At 38.8% G+C, this 22,900-nt stretch overlaps 3 protein-coding genes and 2 long non-coding RNA genes across 7 annotated transcripts; 4 read left to right on the top strand and 1 right to left on the bottom strand.

Moving 5' to 3' along the window:
• Positions 1–151: 151 nt before the first annotated feature.
• Positions 152–1,858, top strand: Arf6 (ADP-ribosylation factor 6). 2 transcript variants are annotated; one of them, XM_017252656.3, is made up of 4 exons: positions 152–353; positions 1,014–1,127; positions 1,317–1,619; positions 1,689–1,858. In XM_017252656.3, exons 2-4 carry the CDS (start codon positions 1,046–1,048, stop codon positions 1,829–1,831), a joined length of 528 nt encoding a protein of 175 aa, XP_017108145.1. In that variant the 5' UTR covers positions 152–353; positions 1,014–1,045; the 3' UTR covers positions 1,832–1,858. The 2 variants fall into 2 exon arrangements, with proteins under 2 accessions (XP_017108145.1, XP_017108146.1); XM_017252657.3 differs by lacking the exon at positions 152–353 and adding an exon at positions 655–674.
• A 9,992-nt stretch (positions 1,859–11,850) lies between these two features.
• On the top strand, positions 11,851–18,063 carry Hr51 (Hormone receptor 51). Its single transcript, XM_017252735.3, has 9 exons — positions 11,851–12,234; positions 14,973–15,076; positions 16,292–16,406; positions 16,664–16,719; positions 16,777–17,106; positions 17,161–17,366; positions 17,422–17,583; positions 17,648–17,812; positions 17,873–18,063. Exons 1-9 carry the CDS (start codon positions 11,891–11,893, stop codon positions 18,053–18,055), a joined length of 1,665 nt encoding a protein of 554 aa, XP_017108224.3. The 5' UTR covers positions 11,851–11,890; the 3' UTR covers positions 18,056–18,063.
• Positions 18,064–18,270: 207 nt separating this feature from the next.
• Positions 18,271–19,341, top strand: LOC108133060 (kunitz-type serine protease inhibitor homolog delta-dendrotoxin-like). Its single transcript, XM_017252737.3, has 3 exons — positions 18,271–18,423; positions 18,479–18,642; positions 18,697–19,341. The coding sequence occupies exons 1-3, from the start codon at positions 18,321–18,323 to the stop codon at positions 18,703–18,705; spliced, it is 276 nt and encodes a 91-aa protein (XP_017108226.2). The 5' UTR covers positions 18,271–18,320; the 3' UTR covers positions 18,706–19,341.
• A 135-nt stretch (positions 19,342–19,476) lies between these two features.
• On the bottom strand, positions 19,477–20,976 carry LOC138926098 (uncharacterized). Of its 2 annotated transcripts, none has more exons than XR_011442455.1 (3): positions 20,921–20,976; positions 19,715–20,323; positions 19,477–19,635 (listed from the first exon to the last, which is right to left on the bottom strand). It is a non-coding gene; the product is annotated as an uncharacterized lncRNA (long non-coding RNA). The 2 variants fall into 2 exon arrangements; XR_011442456.1 differs by lacking the exon at positions 20,921–20,976 and adding an exon at positions 20,624–20,657 and having other exon boundaries at positions 19,715–19,933.
• Positions 20,977–21,963: 987 nt separating this feature from the next.
• LOC108133059 (uncharacterized) lies at positions 21,964–22,753 on the top strand. Its single transcript, XR_011442454.1, has 3 exons — positions 21,964–22,107; positions 22,176–22,339; positions 22,408–22,753. It is a non-coding gene; the product is annotated as an uncharacterized lncRNA (long non-coding RNA).
• The last annotated feature ends 147 nt before the right edge of the window (positions 22,754–22,900 follow it).

The following is a 22,900-nucleotide window of genomic DNA, read 5'->3' as shown; positions in this document are numbered from 1 at the left end:
ACATCTATGGAGTCTTCTTATTTTTTTGGGAATTGCATTCTTTCATTCTTTAAAAAATATTTAAAAATGCCACTTCCCATTAAAATGTATCGATTTTTACTGGACTTTTTTGGAATATCGATATACTGATATATTATCAACAACCCTAATTGTTGTTTTTCCACCTCTAACTAAATATATAAGTACAGAGATTAGTGCAAAATTGTTGTTGTTAGATTAGTTTTTGGCCATTGTGAGCCAGCAAATGCACTCAATTGGCACTACATGTTAAAGGATATTGGCTTCTCGCGGATCCGGATCAAATTGTCCAGGCAGCAGGAAGCGGGGCGTACCAGCGGTCGTCGAGAATCTGGGTGTGTATAGGTGTGCCTGTGTGTGTATGTGACGTGTTAGGCAAGCAAGAGAGCAAGGAAATTCCACCGAATAACGATCTTTCTTCCCATCCCATGGCAATGGCATCCAAAGAAGCAGAACGCCTCCCATTCAGCCACCGATAATTCTGCAATTGAGATAACACAGCCTTAATTTACGACACTAAAGTGTTTATCTGTCCAATTGTACTTGTACTATCTGACGTTGTGTCTTTGTGTGTGAGTGTTTGTGCGCGCGGGTGTGTGTGTGTGAGAGAGCTCTTCGGAGCTGATAAATTTTTCGCTTCGAATTTAACGAACAATGTAAGTGAAATTATTATGCAAAATAATGGTCTTGGCTTCCGCTGCGGCATTCTACATAGACCTGCATATATGGGTATGCATAAATATACATTGCTACCATATCTTCCATATCCACTGGCCGTGTGTATCACTGACGCGCGACTTCAGTTGGCGGCGTGCTTATATCATAAATTGATACATTAACTGCCGACTGTTGAATCTGAATCTGGCGTTGTTACAAAGAAATTATCTGAGAATTCAGTGACCCTGCCATGTCAGGCCGCGCATCCCACCGCGACGCCTCCGCCCCTCTTACTCGGATGACACGTTTGTAAAAACCGCATTTTACTCATCTTTCAGATTGGCTAAGGTTTAATGGATGACACATCACCATGGGAAAGCTACTATCAAAAATTTTCGGCAACAAAGAAATGCGAATTCTTATGCTCGGACTGGACGCAGCTGGCAAAACAAGTGAGTATCCCCAAAAACTAGGCCAGATAAAGTAATTCAAGCTGAAAGTAAACACCACCTGAGGGTCTACCACCACTTGGCATAAAACAAAAAATAATCCAGCTTAATACATTCATGTCTTATCACTTTATCAAGCCTAGACCGCCCGCTAATTATCAAACAAAACTAATAATTCAATTGTTTTCACAGCGATTCTGTACAAACTGAAACTAGGGCAATCAGTTACAACGATACCCACTGTGGGCTTTAACGTGGAAACCGTCACCTACAAGAACGTCAAGTTCAACGTATGGGATGTCGGTGGACAGGATAAGATTCGACCGCTCTGGCGACACTACTATACGGGAACACAGGGTCTTATTTTCGTAGTGGACTGTGCGGACCGGGATCGAGTGGATGAGGCGCGCACGGAGCTGCATAGGATAATTAACGATAGGGAGATGCGTGACGCCATCATTCTGATATTTGCTAATAAACAGGATCTGCCTAATGGTGAGTGTGCTTTAAGGCATTTGTAACAAAAAAAATGTATTCAAATATTAATGCGAAAACATTTTGCAGCAATGAAACCCCATGAAGTCCAGGAAAAACTAGGTTTAACTAGAATAAGAGATCGCAATTGGTATGTACAACCGTCATGTGCCACATCCGGCGATGGCCTAGCCGAGGGCCTGATTTGGTTAACGTCGAACCATAAGTTATGAGAGTCGTAATTGAGCATTTTCTTATATGTATGTATATGGCATGTATTATTCGAAGCGAAGCAAAAGCAAAATATTCTATTTTATTTATACGAAGAAAAAAAACAGAAAACAGAGAGAAAAACCGATACATTAAACCGCAAGCGCATAGTAAAGAAGCCCAATTCGTAACCTACGAACGTACATAACTTAACAAAAGTGTTAAAAATGGTATATAGAAGTCAGATTTAGATATATATAACGATTATATATATTCTCTCAATTAACCAACCAATATTCTCACTAGTAATGATACACATACAGAATAAACGAAGCATCAACAATATAAGCAACCAATAAATATGCGTAAAATAAATTATGCGTGAAGCACAGAGATATAAAGCAAAACATCAACGGAGATTAGTGTTAAGTAAGTTTTTCTTGTAAATTATATTGATGAGACATGTAAGCAATAAGTTGAAAGCTTGTTTATTGCAACTGTTACTATATATTTGACTTGAACAAGGGTAACGAGTCTTAAATAAATTGTAAATAAATATTCAAATTAAAGCCCATATACAACAACAAACAAAATAAATGAAAACACCGAACAAACGATTGAACAAACCTATAGATTGCTATTTAGATTAAAACTGAGTCTTCAAAAATATAAAGAAATAGTAACTGTGCCTTCCTCAATGTCTGTGTCTGGGTCTCTCATTATTTCCCCCATCCCCTACAGCTTCAATCGCCGAATTGGGCATTTACCAAACCGACCGGAAGGATCCTGGTTCCTGGATTCTGCGAGTCAACCGTCAACCTTCGGATTATCTCTGACCAAGACAGCCGGCCTGACTTCCGTGTCAGATAAATTGGTTCCGTTTTGTGCGCTCAATTCGAAAAGTAAACATGCCACATTCAGAGGAATACCCTTCGCGCCAGGAGGGTAGAATCTATTTTACCTGAGTATGAATGGTTAAACAGGGCGTGCCATAATCAACCATTGTTTTTAAGACTCTTATTCAAGCACTGGACCGCAGTCGATTTGGCTTTAATGGAAAAATGTATGTCTCAATTTCGGTTGCATTTGTATTAAGTATTTCATTACAATTTTTTTGGCTATCAGAATGTCACATATGCTGAAAATGTTTTCCTTTTGGGTAGTTATTGAAGTTTGGTATTAAATAAATTCTTCCGATAATATGTTCTATGACTTTAAAATCTATTTTGTTTTGATATTTTACAAGCACATGTGCATATATGTATAATTTTATAGCTCTTATCAAGACTTGAGGTTTGAGACACTGTTCAAATACTGAGATTAATGTCCGAAATTAAAATAACAAATGAATATATACTTGAAATTGATTGGATTGATGTATAATCCATTTTTATTTGTATTTTTAATCTTTTTATTAACAAAATAATGGGGAATATGGTAGTACAATAGTCCTTGGTAAGTCCTCGAATATTCCATTTAGTATACAATATCCATTCAAAATCCAAAAAGCAGAAATTCTATTTGCGAATGAAACTGATTCAATCGCAAATAATAAATATTCATAGATCATAAATCATAAAATTAGCATAGAACATGGTGTTTAATCCTTATTTTATTTGTCCAATTTTTAACAAAACAAAATTAAGTTTAAATAGACCGTTTAGTATCCACGATGGTGTCCATGGTGCTCATGGTGACCGTGGTGACCTCCAAATTCTCCTGGACCTCCAAATCCTGGACCGCCAAATCCTGGACCTCCGGGACCTCCATATCCTTGTGGACCTCCATATCCTCCTTGACCTCCATACCCTTGTGGACCTCCAAATCCTCCTTGACCACCATACCCTCCTTGGTTTCCATATCCTACTTGACCCCCTGGACGACCAAATCCTGATCCTGGACCTCCGGGATATTGAGGCATAGCTAAGGCAGCGCACACCAAAGCGAACAGCACAATCTTAAAAACATGAATATTAATATTTGCTTAATTATTTCCACTCTGAGTAAATCACTCACCAGAACCTTCATTTTGACTAAAATTTTGAAACTGAAGCTGCTGTACAAAAATTTCGTCTTATATAGCCGATAACCGAAAAAACTCAATAGCCAATATTTCGACTATTCGACACCGACTGTTCGACTAATCTTTTGGATTATATTGGTAAATAATGGGATTGGACGCCTACTGACTTTGCAAATACAAGATTATTCATATTCAAAATTTATCTGAATAGATACGTTTCAGAATAAGACTAGGTTCAGCTAGAGATAATAACTAATATTTCAAAAAGAATTCTAATACTCTCGCGAATACCCTATTGAAAACCCCAAAATCTAATTTTGATAAGAAAACCAAAACAACATAATTTTTTCGTAGACAGAGGAAGAAGAGCAATTGTTTTTATTTATTACATGTGTATGTATGAAAAATGTATATAATTTATATAAAATAGTTCGTTAATATTAATGAATATGAATAATCAGTTTTTGTACCTAATTTATTAGTGCTTTTATGGGGGCACGTGTCGACAATGAACAGAAAATGTTTTTCTATTCAAAAATTTTATAAAAAAACTAGAAAGAATATCTAAGATTGGCCGAAATTGACATACCCTTACCCTCTCCTAAGATATCTGTGGGATTGAATTTAATCGCTTGTATGAGATATAGACATTTTTCAAAAAAGTCTATAGCTATTATCTTTGGTAACACAAAACTTTTGTTATATGGCATCTACAGGATACAAATACTCGGCGACTATAGATAATTGTATAGAACGAGTTATTTAAATAGTGATTTGCAAAGTCCATACCAATCAAAGCTTTATAATTTCAGCCTACTTCTCCTCTTGGTAAATAAAATATTGAAACAATCTTTTAAATTAATACAAGTACATATATAAAGTAATGTTCAAGTACAATGTCAGGTTTTGTCTTTTCAGATAATGAGGCATGTAAATAAATTCAAAACTCAAGGTTAGTATTTTTTCGCTGGGGGAGATAGAACAAAAGTTGTTGCTTGTTTTTTTGGGTTGTCTGTACCTCTGACCCCTGTTGAGATTTAAATTCAATTCTATTAATAATTATGTGACAGACTCAAGCTAGAGGGATTCTAGGATCTAGAACTTTTAGCAAAATTCCTTTTTTTCGTAGTGTAGTGCCCGAATGATGTATAAAAGACTAGTCCATGAATTTTGATTGATTAAATAAAGTGCACTGCACTTGATGAGGTCCGCCACCGCCTTCTCTATGTTTTTTTGTTGTGGCGAAGGAAGGGTGGGAGGTGGGTGGTCCTGGGACTCGTCTGTGTGGGTGTATTTGTGTATGTATTTGAAAATGCGAAATGTCGCCGTTCAAATGTCAAGAGCCAACCCTGTCGCCACTGCTCGTATCGCTCGCACACGCTCCTCTCTCGCTTTCTCCCACTGTGAAAGGTATGCGGTACTTTTGATGCTGGACTATTATAGGATAACGGTGGTGCTGTCCTTTTTCTGTATCTACCCATCTCGCTCCCGCTCGCACGCTCCTCCCCCGGCGAGGAGGGCGTGGCTACGGTACACAGTGCTGTGACTTGCGTTTGTTCACTTTTGTCGCGAGCATAAACTTCCGCCCGCTGCTGCTCTCTCACTTGCTAATACCACTAACCATACAGCATATAGACAACCCATTTCATACAACGAAAATGGACGCGAAAATTTCTTGCGACAGGCCCCAGCAGGCCCCAGAGCGGATTTCTTACGCTCTTTTACGCTCATCGTTCGTTCATCTTACGCTCATTCTCGCATTAAATGTTTTCTGTTTCTCAGTCTCTAAACGGAGCGCGATGAAGAAGGTTGGCCTGCGCTTCGGTTGATCTTTGTGTGTATGCGTGTCACACATTCACATACACGGGTGTATGTGTGCGTGCGATTTCGTTTCGAAGCCAGCGCACAAAATTTTGATTTTTCTTACTTTTCAGGCTTGCTACCCTAACCAAATTCGGGTATTCGTTATTTGATGAAATGACGAAAGAAATTATATTATTTTTTATATTATATTTTTTATTATTTCAGCATACATTTTTAATTTATTTAGGAATAAGATTGAGTGTTAGTAGTAAATGATTACTGTATATATATTTTTACGAATCATTAAAAATGAATATGAGAAAATGAGAAATGAGAAAATTTCAGAGTATATTTCAGTCGGAGTCACTTAAAACGCCGATTGCTTTTAAGTTTTTGTTGTTCTGCAAGAGGCTTGTGCATGCCTACTCTAACGATGGAATGATTTTTAGGGGAGGGTGAAGACACGAAAACAGCTGATGGAATTGTTTACCTTTTTTGTTTACAATTTTTCAGGCACTTGTTATTAATTTGGGTTATTGTGAGATTTAATTAAATTATTGTCGTCAATTTAATAATTTCCTTATATATTTTGGAACTTTAAAAAAGTCGCCGCTCGAATTTTTTACAGATATACATATATTTGTATATATATACATACATATTTACATTGGTTTTCTGATACCTCTTGCAGAACAAGAAAAACTTAAAGGATATAGGCGTTTTGAGTAACTCCGACTGAAATATACTCTGAAATTTTCTCATTTCTCATTTTCTCATATTCATTTTTAATGATTCGTAAAAATATATATACAGTAATCATTTACTACTAACACTCAATCTTATTCCTAAATAAATTAAAAATGTATGCTGAAATAATAAAAAATATAATATAAAAAATAATATAATTTCTTTCGTCATTTCATCAAATAACGAATACCCGAATTTGGTTAGGGTAGCAAGCCTGAAAAGTAAGAAAAATCAAAATTTTGTGCGCTGGCTTCGAAACGAAATCGCACGCACACATACACCCGTGTATGTGAATGTGTGACACGCATACACACAAAGATCAACCGAAGCGCAGGCCAACCTTCTTCATCGCGCTCCGTTTAGAGACTGAGAAACAGAAAACATTTAATGCGAGAATGAGCGTAAGATGAACGAACGATGAGCGTAAAAGAGCGTAAGAAATCCGCTCTGGGGCCTGCTGGGGCCTGTCGCAAGAAATTTTCGCGTCCATTTTCGTTGTATGAAATGGGTTGTCTATATGCTGTATGGTTAGTGCTAATACTCTCTCCCTAAAGCCCCCACTATCATAAAACAACACGGTGGGAGTGGGCGGGAGAGAGGAGAAAGCACAAGGAGAGGCTGCGGCTTGGCAGGAGCCTGACTGTTGTATTCCGACATCTCATTTGTTACAAAGTTAATGTCGGCGCATTAAGCATGCCAAAAGCCCCCACAACAAAATCGCAAAATCGGAGTACGGAACGGAAAGCTCTCCTTTATTCCCAATGCCCCCACTTCCAATGCCAGGGCCCACGTTCCGGCAGAGCACAGCAGAACATTTATTGATTATTGGATTAGTGGACCTGGGGGTCATCTTAAATCACTTTGTTCAAAGCATTCAGGTCCATGAATAAATTACTATCAGTCGTGGGAAAGTGATTCAATAAAGTTGGATGAACCTGCCTGAAATATGGATTTTTTATAATCAAGTAGAGATATGATATCTATAAATATATTATACATATATAAACCAAGTCTGAAAAATCGTTTAAAATCGATATAAGCCGAATAATTTCTGTATAGGAGCCTAAAACCAAGGAGCTAATTTTAAAAATGTTCAACAAAATGTAAAACAATCTTTTAATAAATATGTTGTGGATATAAGATAAGACTCTAAATAAATAAATGTTTAAAAGAATAAAACAAAGAGGCTCGAAATAAAAAGTAAAAACACTACTGAAGAGCTTTTTTCTTTTAAAAAATTCTTTAAAAATAGAACTAGAAGAAAATCGATATCTATAAATCTTTAAAGCATCTATATCCCAATAGCACAAAAATCATAATCGTTTAAAATAGATAACAAGCGATTATATCTTACATTTATCTGTATTTCATTAAAACTATTTAAACAAGTTAAATATAATGTTTCCAAACTTGTAAGATTTGACTTGTTTTTGGTAAAAATCATTTACAACCAAAAAAAACGGGATGAAAATAGAAAATATAGATAGAAATAGAGAAAATAAAGATTTTTTAATACTTTCAAAGGTACTGTAAATAAACAGGTTTTCAATAAAATAAAATAGAAAATAAACTAATAAAAAGCTAAATTATTGACTACAAGCTTCAATTACCAGTTCGGTTATAATTAAAACATATTTTAAATAGAACTTCAAAAATTTTCTGAAGAATACCCAACGAAAAGGTTTATGCTATCTGTAATGCTGCCAACTCAGTTTAAATAGTTTTAGTTCATTATTCTGCATTTATATAGACTCTCTAGGATAGACAGCATAAAAATGATCTTGATGTACATAAAAGCTACATGCAACGCAGAAATGCAGATACAGATACAAAAACCAGATACTGGCTACAAGATAGAGGTATATGTGTGCCAACAAGCACACAGAGGGCAGAAAAAAAAAAACAATTTTCCGTGCAATTCAATTACAGTTAACTGGGAGATGGCAGCTCCAGTTGCGACAAAGGGGGGGAAGTTGCGACGAAAACTGGGGGCATCCTGGCAGGACGGGGACTCCATGGCAAAAGCACCAACATCACAAAGGTATTATAAAACAAAAACAAAATGTCAAAACCCAAGACGATTATACGAGCGCCAGCCGCGCAGCTGCGTCAGAATGTTGTGGGTGTAGTGGCGTGGGCTCCATTGCTTTATGCTCCTCCTTAACTCCTACTTTGGCAGGATTTCCTCATTCCGTTCGCATATCCTTCCGCCTCTACTACTGCCACCGTGCTTGTCATGATGGCGGCCGAGCGCTCTCTGCTCTTTTGAGTTTGCTTGTGTGTGTGCGCAGAGAGCGCAGAGCCGGGTGTTTATTGGAGATTCCGATTGTGGCTTGGCTTACCCCGCACACGCACACACAAACGGGCAACGATGCCGCAGCATCAAGAAGGAACGAATCAAAGCAAGCCAACAAGCAAATGCGCCACCAGAGTTGCCACTAAAAGTCTTCGTCCTGGGCGCAACAGTGGGCGGCGGGTGGGTGCGGTTATCCCCTGTACGTTGTTGTTTCAGCTGCTGCTTTGCTCGCTCTCTGCTCTCTGCTCTTATTGCTCTCGGTGGGTGGATGTGGATGTGGCTTTGATTGTGGATGTGCTCCTTGCTCTTATAGTGGTGTTTGCATGTGTGTGTTCGTTTTGCTTTTTGTCCTCACAGGCAGCAAGAAGGATTCTCTGCCCACTCAGCGACCGCGGATTATATCCACCGATTTTTTTCCTATTCCGGGGTTGGCCGGATGGCTGGTTGGCTGTATTTTGCTCCTGGAGTGGACACACATCACTGTTTAGCTGCTGTCATGCTTTTATGATAAATCTGGAATCGGACATCGAGACGTTAACATCATCATCGCCGCACACTCGCAATCCCGTCGGATCGGATCGGATAGCTTTGGTTCAAATCAGTGCAAGTCAGGACCTCTTTTGCCGTCGTGAAAGTTGCCAACAATAAAAACTATGGTGCTTAATTAAATCTTGTGGAAAGTGTCACTTAAAAAATAATATTTAATCATTTCTACTGCTGCAAATCAAAATTAATCAAGAAACCAAAATGAATAAGGAAGAAAGTTTACCCGAAACGCGTCCTTCATCACAAGGTAATTAAAAGAAATGAAACAAAAAAGTGCTTGAAATTCAAATCAGGGACAACAATTAACTTTATAACCCAAGTTTGTAAGGATAAAAAGGATAAGTACATGTATTATTTAAACATGGAAGTGTAGAAAATGCCATGAATGACGTACAATTAGGGTCTGTATCACGTATAAAGTGAAATGGCTTGCTAAATTTAATTACCTTATTATTATTATTATTTTTTTTAAGGAAAATTATGGTAAATTAACTCTTGATGGTCTTAAAAAAAAAATGCTCGGACCATAAAGTTTTTCTTGAAGTTCTATAGCTGATTCGTTGAGCTTCGTAGAGCTGATTCTGATTATTAAATCCATTACAACCTGTTTTATAGACTTTTCTTTAAAAATAAAAAATCAATTTTAGTTTCATTTCTTACTTAATTACTTTAATTAGGATTCCTAATTAAAGTAATTAAGTAAGTAATTAAGTCCTAATTTAGGAATCTTACATTATTTTTACACGTAAATTACTTTTTCATGCGACAGAAAATATTGCCTACTTCTTGGGGCTCTCCAAGACTGGAAATGGAATATTTATTTGTTTGTACTTTCTTTCAAGAATATTATGTTATTAAAATGTTTTAAATTTGTTGTCGGCTAAATTAGAAAGTTAAATCTGTAATAATTTTCACCTTTGGCAGATTTCCTTATAAAAAAATCAACCAAACTGCCAACCATTGATCTTAAGCAAAATCTCAAGGATAATATGCTCAAAGAGCTCACCCATTCGAGGCTTCGACTACTTCCAATTTTAATTAGCTATTGACGAGTAACGAGTTATTCGCAAATAATCCTAATCCTAAATCGAATCCTAGAAGAACACTTGTACAAATTAAGTCGATGCCCAACTTCTCGATGGAGTGGCCCATGCACGAGTGGCCCAACAAATTCAATTTGTGATAATCACCAAATTGAATTAGAGTCCGAGTCAGGCCGCCAAAAATTTCTAAAATTCATAACACAACCGGCAGCGCCCTTTTAACACCATTGTGTGTAAAAGTACGCCAAAGTGAATTTCAACGAGCTCGTAAAATTAACAAAGACGGAGCACCCGGAAAATGCAAGCATATGACGCTAATCCGCCGGCATTAGACCGCAGCCGTGGTGTGCCAGTTGGTCCTGGTTCTGGTCCTTGTCCTGGTGCTGGTCCCCAGCTTTGAAATCTTTCTGACTTTGTTCTGATATCCAGCCTCCAGATACCCCCGATACCCAAAAAGGTCGAGCGCACAGGCAAGTGGCGAGTGTAACAAATGTGTCCTCGTCCTTGGTCCTGTGTGTGTCGAGGGTTAAGTGCATCAAAAAATCAGTAAGGAAACTACAATCAAATTAGGGTGTGATGGCAAAACAATCGTCCCCCGAGGCAAATTTTGCGCACAGATTGCTCGGCACGCTCGGCCCGAGTCCTGAGAGCCGTTTGGCTTAATGGCACCCTAATTGAATGTGTAAATATATTTGCGGATTACAGGGCGTCAATGTCGCCACGCAGGGATAAGATCGTCCTGCTTCCTGGTACCAACTGACAAATTGAGATTTAATTTAAATGAACTACATAAGTGATTTTTTATTGCATTACCCCATTTGCCAATATTTATACCCTTGCAGAGGGTATTATAATTTTGTCCAAAAGTGTGCAACGCAGTGAAGGAGACATCTCCGACCCTATAAAGTATATATATTCTTGATCAGGATCACCTCCTGAGTTGATATGAGCATGTCCGTCTGTCCGTCTGTCCGTCTGTCCGTCTGTCCGTCTGTCCGTCTGTCTGTCTGTCTGTCTGTCCGTTTCTACGCGAACTAGTCTCTCAGTTTTAAAGCTATCGTCTTGAAACTTTGCACACAGCCTTCTTTCTTTTGCACGCAGTATATAAGTCGGAACGGCCCGGATCGGCCGACTATATCCTATAGCTGCCATATAACTGATTGATCGGAAATGGTATAACTTTGACGTTTTTAAAGTTAGAGAGTTCAAATTTGACATGAGAGCATTTTTTGGCAAAACATTACGACATGCCAAATTTCATAAGGATCGGCCGACTATATCCTATAGCTGCCATATAACTGAACGATCGGAAATGACCCAACTTTTGTGTTTTTGAAGATAGAAGTTTGGGATATTTTTAGGTTTGGTTTTTGTATTATATTAAATTGGGTTATATTATCATATTTTCATAAGGATCGGCCAACTATATCCGATGTTTGCGAAATATATCCGGTTTTAACTGCAAGGGTATATAAACTTCGGCTCCGCCCGAAGTTAGCTTTCCTTTCTTGTTTTAATTGAAGTACACTCTTTGAAAAAAACTTTACAAGTTACAATGTCCTTTTTATTTTTTGTAGAGTTACACAGCCCCCAGCGACATTGTTATACCCCGCCGCCAGCCCCGATGCACGGACAGCCGCCTCCGCCGACAGCAGCGGGAGTGGGGCCGCCCCCACAGCAGCCACCTCCTCTGCCCGCCGTTCCCACTGGGCCGGCGGGTCGATTGCTAGGCTGGAACCATAGTGCTGCTGCAGCGGCTGCAGCTGCGGCGGCAGCAGCGGCGGCCAACTCCTCGAATCACTCCTCGGGCGGAGAACAAAGTGCTCTGACTAGGGTCAAGGGCCAGAATCTGGGTCTTATCTGCGTTGTTTGCGGCGATACTAGTTCTGGGAAGCACTATGGCATCCTAGCGTGCAACGGCTGCTCAGGATTCTTCAAACGCAGTGTGCGAAGGAAACTGATCTATCGGTAAGTAGGCTTAGCAAGTATATAATCATTGATCTGTAAATAAAAATATCAAAAATATTTTAAATAACTTTTTTCTAAAAATATACTTTTACCTTTAAAAATACCCAACCATTTTCAAAATATGCAGTAATGCCCCTAAATCCAGCTATTAGCATTTTTTATTTCATTAAATGTTGCAACATTTGTCCAAAGTGGGTTGGACCGGTGGGTGGGATGGGCTGGTGTGCCCGGAGACCCGTCTGGCGGATTACGAGGCTCAGCCAAATTCATTACAATTATTCAAATCTTTGGGATTTGAGCGTCAACTTTTGAATGCGCATATTTGCCCTCGCGTTGACTTTGTGCCCAGGATGATGGGATGGCATCATGTGCGGATCGGAATCCAGTGCCCACCATTCTACCCCAATTGCAGCTTTGAATGTAATTGAATTTAAAGTGATTTCGTTAAAAGTTTCAACTTGTCTTTTTTATTTCCCCAAAGAAGGACGCAGAGCTGCTGGGAAATGTGTGAGAATATTTAGAAAAAAAAAACCTTCAAATCAAAAGCTGTATTCTTCTTTTTCAATTATCATTAAATCAGAAATATATCCAATAAGCCGATGCGACAGAATCAATGTCGGCAAACATAAAGTTATGATGCAGTAATGTAGATTCTGTTCTGCGGCTTTCCGGCAGAGGCGGTAAATCACAAACGTCGAAATCTCTATATCCGTGCGGTCCCATGAGATTGATACGGAGGGCTTAAGCGCAAAACACTTGGCCAAATGTGACCCGGCAAAGATGCCACAGACTGACAAAGCCAAATCGCAACAAAGTCAAAAAAAGGGGGCGGTTCGGTGTGGCTCTAAATAAAATAGAGCAACATCCTCCCCTGGCTGGCTAAACGAGGGAAACACGACATTGGAGAAAAAAGGATACCAAGGGTCCTTTTCCAGGTCCTGGCCCTGGTGCCAGTATAGTATATATTCACCGACGTGACTGGTGTTTCAATGGCCGTCAGAGTCTATCTGGCCTAAGGCTGGCTGGGGCCCATTTTATAGGTTTTGTCGCCTTTCTTTGTCGCCTGCGGTGGTCCCATTAAGCCGTTTTCAATTATAATCAATTGCTTCCAATCACAACTTTCCAATCTAGCTAAAGAAATGGTCCCCTCACAATCGAATTTGTTCGGAAAATAATTTCAGAAATTTTTTTATAGCTTAATAATATGGAAAATTTTGGCAAAGATTCAATACACGTAAAGGCATGTTGTCATCTGGAAACCCTAAATCAGTGGTCGGCACCCCAATACATTGAATTGATTTTACCGCATTAGTGTTAGTAACGAATAGCAGAAAGTAGGCTGTGAGCATGACATTTCACACATGTATGCTGTGTGTGTGTGGCAGAGCTCGGGCAGAGAAATTTCCTATGCCCCCGAGATAGGGCCGTGCCGACCTCTGCCCTAAATAAAAAGGTTTAGTTAACTATTGTTTTTATACCCTGTCTGAGGGAATTCTAATTTTGGTCTAAAGTGTGAAACGGAAAGGGTATATATTCTCAGATCAGAATCACAAGAGTTCATAAATCTGTCTCAGTTTTGAAGCTATCGACATCAAACTTGGCACACACCCTTCTTTTTTAAATTTTGTTTTGCTATTCTAATATTTGCTAAATAACTGTACTATATAATCCGACATATAGTTTCTTGGGTATATAAGCTTACGTTGCTTGTTAAACAACTTAATCCATCTAAAATTTTTGAAGGAAAACATGTTTGTTTATAAATTCAACCTCAAAATGTAAACTCTCGTATTTCTATTGTCTACTTTTAAGTCGCCCAGAAGTCAAATAGTGACGAAGAATACAATTTTACAGTTTATTTGCGTATGATAATATTCCAAAAGATGCTTGAATTTGGTAAATATACAATAAAATATTTAAAAAAAATAAATTTAAAAAATAGCGCCCTCCTCCTCGATTCTCATAGGTTGCACTTAACCAGGCCCGAAAAATGATTAATCTGAAAACTGATCCGGAAGGGTATTCCAGGAATAGTTGCTTGGTAAGCGCTGATGTGTTCATCATCTATTCCTGGAGCCTAATGGGCTTCCACCAAGGCACTATTATTTGATTAGTTTTGTGGACACCAAAGGATACAGTCGCATAGATACACACGCACCTAATATTTCAGATTTGTTTTCGAAAACCGGACATTTGCATACAAAATACTTAAATTATTTACCAGCCAGGGCGGGTGGGTGTATCTCAAAGATACATTAGGCTAAGTGCTGCGCTGGCAGAGGCGCCAAAAAATACATAAAATGGCAAGGATACGAGCAGTCGTCTCCCATCCTTTAGGAGCGTTCGCCATCTTTGAGTTTTGGCGCAGGCTTAGTGAGTGAAAAGGATGGAAGGCGATGACTAGGCACTGTCTCTGCTGAAAGTGGTGCGATGGCGATGGTGGCTTGGTGATTTTGTGGTTCGATGGGTGGACTGTGGCACTCTGCCCTGATTTGATTAAAGGTCCACAAGTGCACAAAGGACGAATGGTCGATGAGACGGAAGGGCGGCAGGTCCTTGTATCTGCCAGATTCTGAAGTGCTTTGTGGCTGGAATTTCCGCTCGCTAGATGCTTTGTCTTCTATCCGGGATTTGACAAATGTTGCAATTTCTGACACTACAAATCTCGTTATTTGCAGCCGGGCTAACGCAATTATGTTTCGGCACTATCTTAATCTATTTTTGATTTCTATTTTCAGCTGCCAGGCGGGAACTGGACGCTGCATTGTGGACAAGGCTCACAGGAATCAATGCCAGGCCTGCAGGCTCAAGAAGTGCCTTCAAATGGGAATGAACAAGGATGGTGGGTACTTATCTCGAATCGCTTCCAACTCGCTCTAATGAACTGAAGCCGGTTTAATTGGTCTTTAACAGGACCTCAAAAGCCCGGGCACACGTGCCATACTTTGTTTTCCGTTTTCCATAAATGTCAGGCGGGCAAAGGTATCTGTCTCTCGGTTACCCCTTTCCCAGGCTATAACCCCTCGAAAGAGCAACCTCACCGAAGGGGGTGGTTCACCTCTGCGGAGCGGGTGCTCCTTATTTACATATTGCTCACCCAATTGATTTGTTACCTGCTGGTAGTGTTGTCTTTGACAGATTTTATGCAGCTTAAGCCCTGCCACTTCAATGAGCTCCAATTGTTTATTTTGACAGAAACTTTCGCCATTGTCTTGATGTCGGCAACGACTTTGAAAATGAAAAGGACAATGAATAAGTAAACAGAGAGGTATTATTCAATCAGCTTCAGGTCAGGAAAATTTATTGAATCTGAATAATAATTTCTGGACAAGATTATAATGCCAGGAAAGTATCCTTAAGGAAAACTAGATAGATCTGTGTCCTGGGATAGTATTTTAGTTTTAGGTCCTAAAATTTAAAGACTAACATTTCCAGCAGAAGGACACTACATTTTCGACTCAAGAATCTTGATCTTCTTGGCCAAACATTTTAGATTATAGATTATCTTCGCTAGAATTCATTGAGTAACCTCCTCTGGTGATTACCTAATATGCCTTTTCTAAGAACTCTTACCATTCTTAACCACCTCTATTATTGCTTCCAAAGTATATCCTATAAGTGATTTATGTGTCGCGAATGCAAAGTACTAGTAGTCACTGTTTGTGGATCCGCCATTAGCGGTCAAGTAGCTTTTGTGGCAAGGACTCATTGTGCGGTGGAAGTTGCATAAACAAATGGCGGAACAATTCGTAGGCGTGAGCGGCACGTGACCACAAAACCAATTTGCCATCAATGGCTGTGTGGGCCGCGTTTTCTTTCCGCAGGATGCTGCCATATACGAATTTGTGTATGCGTATGCTGATGATGAGAAAATTCGTGGCACACGCGGATGTGCCGCCTGATGTGGCGGCGATACCTGCCGAAGCGAGCCTGAAGCAATTTTGTCAGTGTGACATTTCCTCATTACGGACACGTCCCAATCACCTCCACGGCCCATGGGCGTGTCCCGACTAGACTTTGAGTGCTCATGTTAGTTGCATTTGTTTTCCAATTACAGCGGTGCAAAATGAGCGACAGCCCCGCAACACGGCCACTATACGGCCGGAGACGCTGCGGGAGATGGAGCACGGGCGGGCATTGCGCGAGGCCGCTGTGGCCGTCGGAGTTTTTGGGTGAGTGATGTGCACTGAAAAAAGTATATTCATAGTATTAATTGGTCTTTGAGTTTATTCTAATAATGGACTTTTTTTTTAGCTATATTATTTAAAGTATAGTACCCTCATTATCCTTCTTTGATTTATAATTATTTTATTTTTTTACAAACTGATATTTTTGGTCAGTGTTTTATGTGCATGTGGTGTGGCCTAGCTGTCATTTGCATAACTCTCTATCTAACCACCCGAAATCTGCGGGCAACTCCAATTTGCAGACCACCCGTGCTACTGTCGCCACCCTGCTACGGATCCGGACTCCTGCCCCCGCCATGTGAGTTCTTTCGCAGGATAATAGTTTGATAGTTTCATAACCGAATCTTGTGAACAGCTCTGGGCAGTTTGCCGACGGGACGGCTGCTGCACCACAACCACCTCACCTCCTCGATGCAGTTGGCGGCGAATCACATGGGAGCCGGCAGTTTTCCCATGTTCACCGCCGGCGGCGGAGGCGGCGGGGTGCACCACTCGCCTAAGGAAAAGCCCTACGGCCTGGAATTGGGTAGCAGTGGCAACATTTCCCACTCGACAAACTCCAGCAGCAATCACTCCATCGATCCCAGTTCTCCGGCGCCGGAGGCCGGCAACGAGAAGAACAATGCCGGCGGAAGTGTCTCCTCCATTAGCTCCTCCAGTCCCACAATGGAAAACGACAATGATGGTAAGTGATACTTAGCTTTTCCAAAGGTCAACCTAATTATTTAAATATTTGCAGACGACTCCATAGACGTCACTAATGACGAGGAGCCGCACACGGTCAGCAGGTCCGACTCCAGTTTCATCATGCCCCAGTTTATGTCTCCAAATCTGTACACCCACCAACATGAGACGGTCTATGAGACGAGTGCCAGGCTGCTCTTCATGGCCGTGAAGTGGGCCAAAAACCTGCCCAGCTTCGCCCGTCTATCCTTTCGTGATCAGGTAACCAAATCATAGTGAAAAATAAAGAAAACCTTTTAATTTTTGTATAATCTAGGTGATCTTGCTGGAGGAGTCGTGGTCGGAACTGTTCCTGCTCAATGCCATACAGTGGTGCATTCCCCTGGATCCCACAGGCTGTGCCCTTTTTTCGGTGGCGGAGCACTGTAATAATCTGGAGAACAACGCCAATGGCGACACTTGCATAACCAAGGAAGAGGTACGTAAAGCTCCCTAGGAGAAGCAATAGTTCCATTTAAAAGATGAAATATATATCCCAATAGCTGGCAGCGGATGTTCGGTCCCTGCACGAGATTTTCTGTAAATATAAAGCAGTCCTGGTCGATCCGGCAGAATTCGCCTGTCTCAAGGCCATAGTCCTCTTCAGGCCGGAGACCCGTGGGCTAAAGGACCCTGCCCAGATTGAGAATCTTCAGGATCAGGCTCATGTAAGCTTAAAAACAAAACAAATTAGCTGGAATTGGCATAAAATACTTAATTATTACCAGGTCATGTTGTCGCAGCACACAAAGACTCAATTTACGGCCCAGATAGCCAGGTTCGGAAGACTCCTGCTCATGCTGCCACTGCTCCGGATGATCAGTTCCCACAAGATCGAGGCCATTTACTTCCAGCGCACCATTGGCAATACGCCCATGGAGAAGGTGCTCTGTGACATGTATAAGAACTAGTTAACTTGTGCTTTAAGTTATTCAAATATTAAATAAATATGTTTTTGTGTCTTGAATGTTAATGACAAGAGGAGAGATTGTTTATTAGATATTTTGTTAAACCTAGTATCATTTTCCCAGGCAGACAGTTACAAAAGTGTTTATCCAAGTGTTTTATAGTGAACCATCTGCAGAATAAACTCTTCAAAGCTTCCATATAAGCAGTGGTTTTCGAATAAAAAAGTTAGTATTATTCCACCTGCACTGGCGGACTTGACTCCTGAGAATGAGTCGCTGGGCCGTATGCCTGGTTATCCTTGGCCTGATCCTAGAATGCCATTGCTACTTGGACGAATACGATGAATACATGAAATTCAAACATGAGAGAGGTTTGGAGGCTCTTTTTTAGTTATAAGTTAATTTATCTTAAAACCCATTCGGCAGATATTTGTAAGATGCCAGTACGCCATGGAAACTGTCGCGCCAAGGCCTATTCCTGGTATTACGACTTCAAAAATAAGACTTGCGTTAGATTTTTGTATTCCCTCTGCGGAGGCAACTCGAATCGTTTCATCACCAAAGCGGAATGCGAAGAATTTTGCTTAAAGGTATTGTTAATATAATAAGTAAGTGTTACAAATTTAACCCATTTTAAATTCTAGGATTGGTGACCTGCTTCCGCATTCTCCTCCGCATTCTCCTCCGCAAACTATGGAATAGATTTGTTGAAAATTTGATGGCTTTCTGGTTTTCAAAAAGCAGTTTATCGGTTCAGGCAGCAGTCGCCTGTGAATTAAGTTAATTATGCATATCATAGTATGTACATATCGCCTTAGTTGGTCGAAAGCCAAGTTTTTCTCGGCCGCTCGACTTCCAAGGGCTTATCTTTAGATTCGCAATATCCAGGGCCGTAGCTAGCATGGGGCAGGTGGGGCGTTGCCCCAGGGCCCCCGAAGGGAAGGGGCCCCGCCGGGGCAAAAGACTTCCGTATAGGGGGCCCCAAATTTACTTGTTGCCCTGGCAATATCTATGTCGATCCGCCCTCTCGGTTATTAGAGAACCTTAGCTTCGCAAGCTCTAGTCGGGCCGCACTCTCCGTACGTACATATGTCACTGAACCATAAACTGGTCTATCTTTAGATCATCTAGTTTCATCTGCAAGCATTTAAATATCTAATTTCGGACTATTTTATTTTTGAGCGGATTATTGTCATTGAAAAATTGCAATCACCAAACACAGTTTTAATCTTAATTTTTTTCTTTTGGATAGATGTATTAATAAAAGTGTAAATGTTAAATAATAAAAATGTTTTTGTGAATGTGTGAATGGGAGAAGGGAGAAGGAATCTCCCTGACTCCCTAGAGTATATTTTATAATCTTGAACAGTATTAACAGCTCAATACCAGCGGCAGTCTGTCCTAAAAAATTCTTATCTTGCGTATAATCTTGAATATTTTTTATTAAATTTTATGAAACTTTAATAACAATATTATTTAATTTTGATTATTTCATTTTGGTTCAAAAAACCGTCATTTGGTTCACCGCTCACACGTACATATTGCTATGCCACAACTAATTCAACATTAGGTTCGTCTTTGGACTGAAAATACAAAAAGCAATAATTTGTTTATTAGCTTACACATGTTGTATGTATATAATATTAGTTTCAGTAAACCTACCCAATCTATTTCATCTATTTTTACGTCGTAGTCTTGGTTGCCAGTATCATATACCATTTTCACGGAGTATGCATTACAAATAACCAGGAGAATTCCCACACACAGGAGGATGGCAAAGACGATCTTTGGTGACATGTTTACTGCTTCGAGATGTTTTTTGGACTCACTAAAGATTGTCTTGGCTCTCGGCTTATAAAGCCTTCTCTCGAACCCCGAAACCTAAGGGGGTTTGCCAACTTAGTGTATCGGAAAAATCAATTGCTAATGAATTAGCTTAAACATTTTTTAAAATTTTAGTTGAGTTTAATGTTAAACGTTTAAGTTAATTTAAAGTTTTATAGGCTTATATGCATATATTTAATAAAATTTAAATAAAAATAAAAACTAATGAAACACATATGTGTTTAGGACTTTGCCGACAAAATAACACTTTAAGTTTACTTAATATGCTTAACTATTTACTGCATGCATTTAAATATCTAGGTTCAGACATTTTTATTTTTAAGTGGATTATTGTTATGGAAAAATGGCCAAACACAGCCTGAAACCTAATTTGTTGTGCTGTGTGATATTGTTGAAATATTCTTTTAAAAAATTAAAATTTGGTGGCTGAAAATATAAGCAATAATATTTTATTAGCTTACACATATGTATGAATCTAACATTTGTTTCAATAAACCTACACAAGATTCTCCTATTTCCAAGCTCTGGGTATTACAAATAACTAGGGGAATTCCTGAAGATTCCTATTAGATTTAAAAAATCTATATCTTCTGAAAAAAACAATTAGCTTGTACATGTTTTAAATTTTAGGTGAGTTCCACGTTATAAATTTTAGTGAATTTAAAACAAATATATGTTAAAATTAAAATTCAAATAAAAATATAGAAAATAATATTAGGCGCCCACCTTTTCTATTATTGTATAACAGAGGTCGGCACGGCCCTATCTCGGGGGCATAGGAAATTTCTCTGCCCGAGCTCTGCCACACACACACAGTATACATGTGTGTAACGTCATGCACACAGCCTACTTTCTGCTATTCGTTACTAACACTAATGCGGTAAAATCATATCAATGTATTGGGGTGCCGATCCCTGTTGTATAACCATTTTCATTTCTTGGAACTCGACCGAAATTTTTTGATTATCTCTTATCAACTTTTAATATGAACATTTACGACTTATTGGAAAAAATTGCACTTACGAACATATATGATATTTTATATTTCTATAGCCATTCAGAAGCTATTTCCATCATTGTATGTGTCAATATATATATAGAACTAGAAAGGTGTCTACAACTTAATATTTATATATTCCAGAATGTAAAAAATCTTAAGAAGTAGATAGGAAAAAACATGATTTAAAGCCACCTGCTACCCATTCAGTAAACCTGCTGTCCAGGTGCTCAAACCAGGTGCCGTTCTGACTTATATACTGCGTGCAAAGGAAAGAAGGGTGTGTGAAAAGTTTCAAGTCGATAGCTTTAAAACTGAGAGACTAGTTTGCGTAGAAACAGACAGACGGACAGACGGTCAGACGGACAGACGGACAGACGGACATGCTCATATCAACTCAGGAGGTGATCCTGATCAAGAATATATATACTTTATAGGGTCGGAGATGTCTCCTTCACTGCGTTGCACACTTTTGGACAAAATTATAATACCCTCTGCAAGGGTATAAAAATAATTAGCTTGTACATGTTTTAAATTTTAGGTGAGTTCCACGTTATAAATTTTAGTGAATTTAAAATAAATATATTTAAAATTCAAATAAAAACTATAGAAAATAATATTATTGTACCATCTGTATTATATGTTTGTACATATAAAACATATTTTGTATTATTATATAACCATTTGCATTTCTTGGAACTCGACCGAAATGTTTTGATTATCTCTTATCAACTTTTAATATGAACATTTACGGCTTGATATTTTATATTTCTATAGCCATTCAGAAGCTATTTCCATCATTGTATGTGTCAATATATGTATATAAAACTAGAAAGGTGTCTATAACTTAATATTTATATATTCTAGAATGTAAAAAATCGTGAGGAACAGATAGGAAAAAAATGATTTAAAGTCAACAGCTATCCATTCAATAAACCTGCTGTCCAGGTGCTCAAACCTGACGTTTTTTGTAAGGAGATATTGTAAATATATATTTGTATAAAAAACTGTTTTCTATTTGCAGCAAAGTAGAACAGATATATACTCTTCACGAGTCCTATATAAGACGGTTTTTGTTGTTAATAAAAGTCAGTTACCCAAAATACTTCTTCCAAAATGGGTGCTTTGGTTTTCCGCTTAATATTGGTAGTCCTTATTTTAGCAATGGCTGGAGCCAAGAAAATAGACTGGGAAATGCATCATAGAAGAAAAGGTTTTATTTATATGCAATATAATCAAGATTATGCAATAATTAAAACGTTTTAAAATTTCATATTGCAGCTATTTGCTTACAACCCGTTGTTTATGGGACTTGCAGAGTTGGGGTTAATGCCTGGCATTACAAAATCTCAGAACATAAGTGTGTGAAGTTTGTTTATCGTCTTTGTGGAGGTAACCAGAATCGGTTCTACTCAAAGAAGGAGTGCGAGGAAATGTGTGACCTGGTGAGTTTAAATCTTTTTAATTTATTTACGAGAGATTATGTTTCTTTCTTTCCTTTTACAAATTTTAGCCTTGGATTATTACCCCAGATTTTGAGTATTTTGATGGTCAAAAACGTTATCGCCAATGATATTTTAAATCTAAAAAGCCGCGAAAAGTTCAAATTTGTAATACATATGGCAACATTTGCCAGGGCTGGCATCAACGTAGTACCTCTAACGGCCGTTAGGTGGTGTGTGGAATAAGCATCGCCCTCCGTTGTTAGAATAGGTAAGACCATACAACAGCCGAGAAACAATAGATGGCGTAATTATTTTGATAAGCACTTGAATTATATATGTTCTCGATCTTATATGAATCAAAGAAACTGTATTTTATTACTACAAAGAAATGTACAAAAATAGTAAAAATAAAATTTAAAATAAAATTTAAATAAATAAATTTTAGTGACACTAAAAACAGCCAGTAACCCAAAAAATAATTAAATTTAAGTGTTTTATTTAACATAAGTAAGCTTCAGCAAAAGCTTATAAATTCTATATTAATCCTCTATATTTTCAATC

The sequence above is a fragment of the Drosophila bipectinata genome, chromosome 2R (assembly GCF_030179905.1).
Source record: "Drosophila bipectinata strain 14024-0381.07 chromosome 2R, DbipHiC1v2, whole genome shotgun sequence".
NCBI classification, from domain to species: Eukaryota; Metazoa; Arthropoda; class Insecta; order Diptera; family Drosophilidae; genus Drosophila; species Drosophila bipectinata.
The sequence above is the reverse complement of the archived record's forward strand: the minus strand, read 5'-3'. Positions and strand labels throughout refer to the sequence as shown.

What these genes read in the sequence shown, in the direction of transcription:
- Arf6 (XM_017252656.3), top strand. Translation starts at nt 1,046, where the DNA reads ATGGGAAAGCTACTATCAAAAATTTTCGGCAACAAAGAAATGCGAATT. An exon ending in GGACGCAGCTGGCAAAACAA is followed by an intron (nt 1,128 to 1,316) that starts GTGAGTATCCCC and finishes TTGTTTTCACAG; the next exon opens with CGATTCTGTACAAACTGAAA. An exon ending in TAAACAGGATCTGCCTAATG is followed by an intron (nt 1,620 to 1,688) that starts GTGAGTGTGCTT and finishes AACATTTTGCAG; the next exon opens with CAATGAAACCCCATGAAGTC.
- Hr51 (XM_017252735.3), top strand. Translation starts at nt 11,891, where the DNA reads ATGCACGGACAGCCGCCTCCGCCGACAGCAGCGGGAGTGGGGCCGCCC. An exon ending in GTCTATCCTTTCGTGATCAG is followed by an intron (nt 17,367 to 17,421) that starts GTAACCAAATCA and finishes TGTATAATCTAG; the next exon opens with GTGATCTTGCTGGAGGAGTC. An exon ending in CTTGCATAACCAAGGAAGAG is followed by an intron (nt 17,584 to 17,647) that starts GTACGTAAAGCT and finishes ATATCCCAATAG; the next exon opens with CTGGCAGCGGATGTTCGGTC.
- LOC108133060 (XM_017252737.3), top strand. Translation starts at nt 18,321, where the DNA reads ATGAGTCGCTGGGCCGTATGCCTGGTTATCCTTGGCCTGATCCTAGAA. An exon ending in GAAATTCAAACATGAGAGAG is followed by an intron (nt 18,424 to 18,478) that starts GTTTGGAGGCTC and finishes CCCATTCGGCAG; the next exon opens with ATATTTGTAAGATGCCAGTA.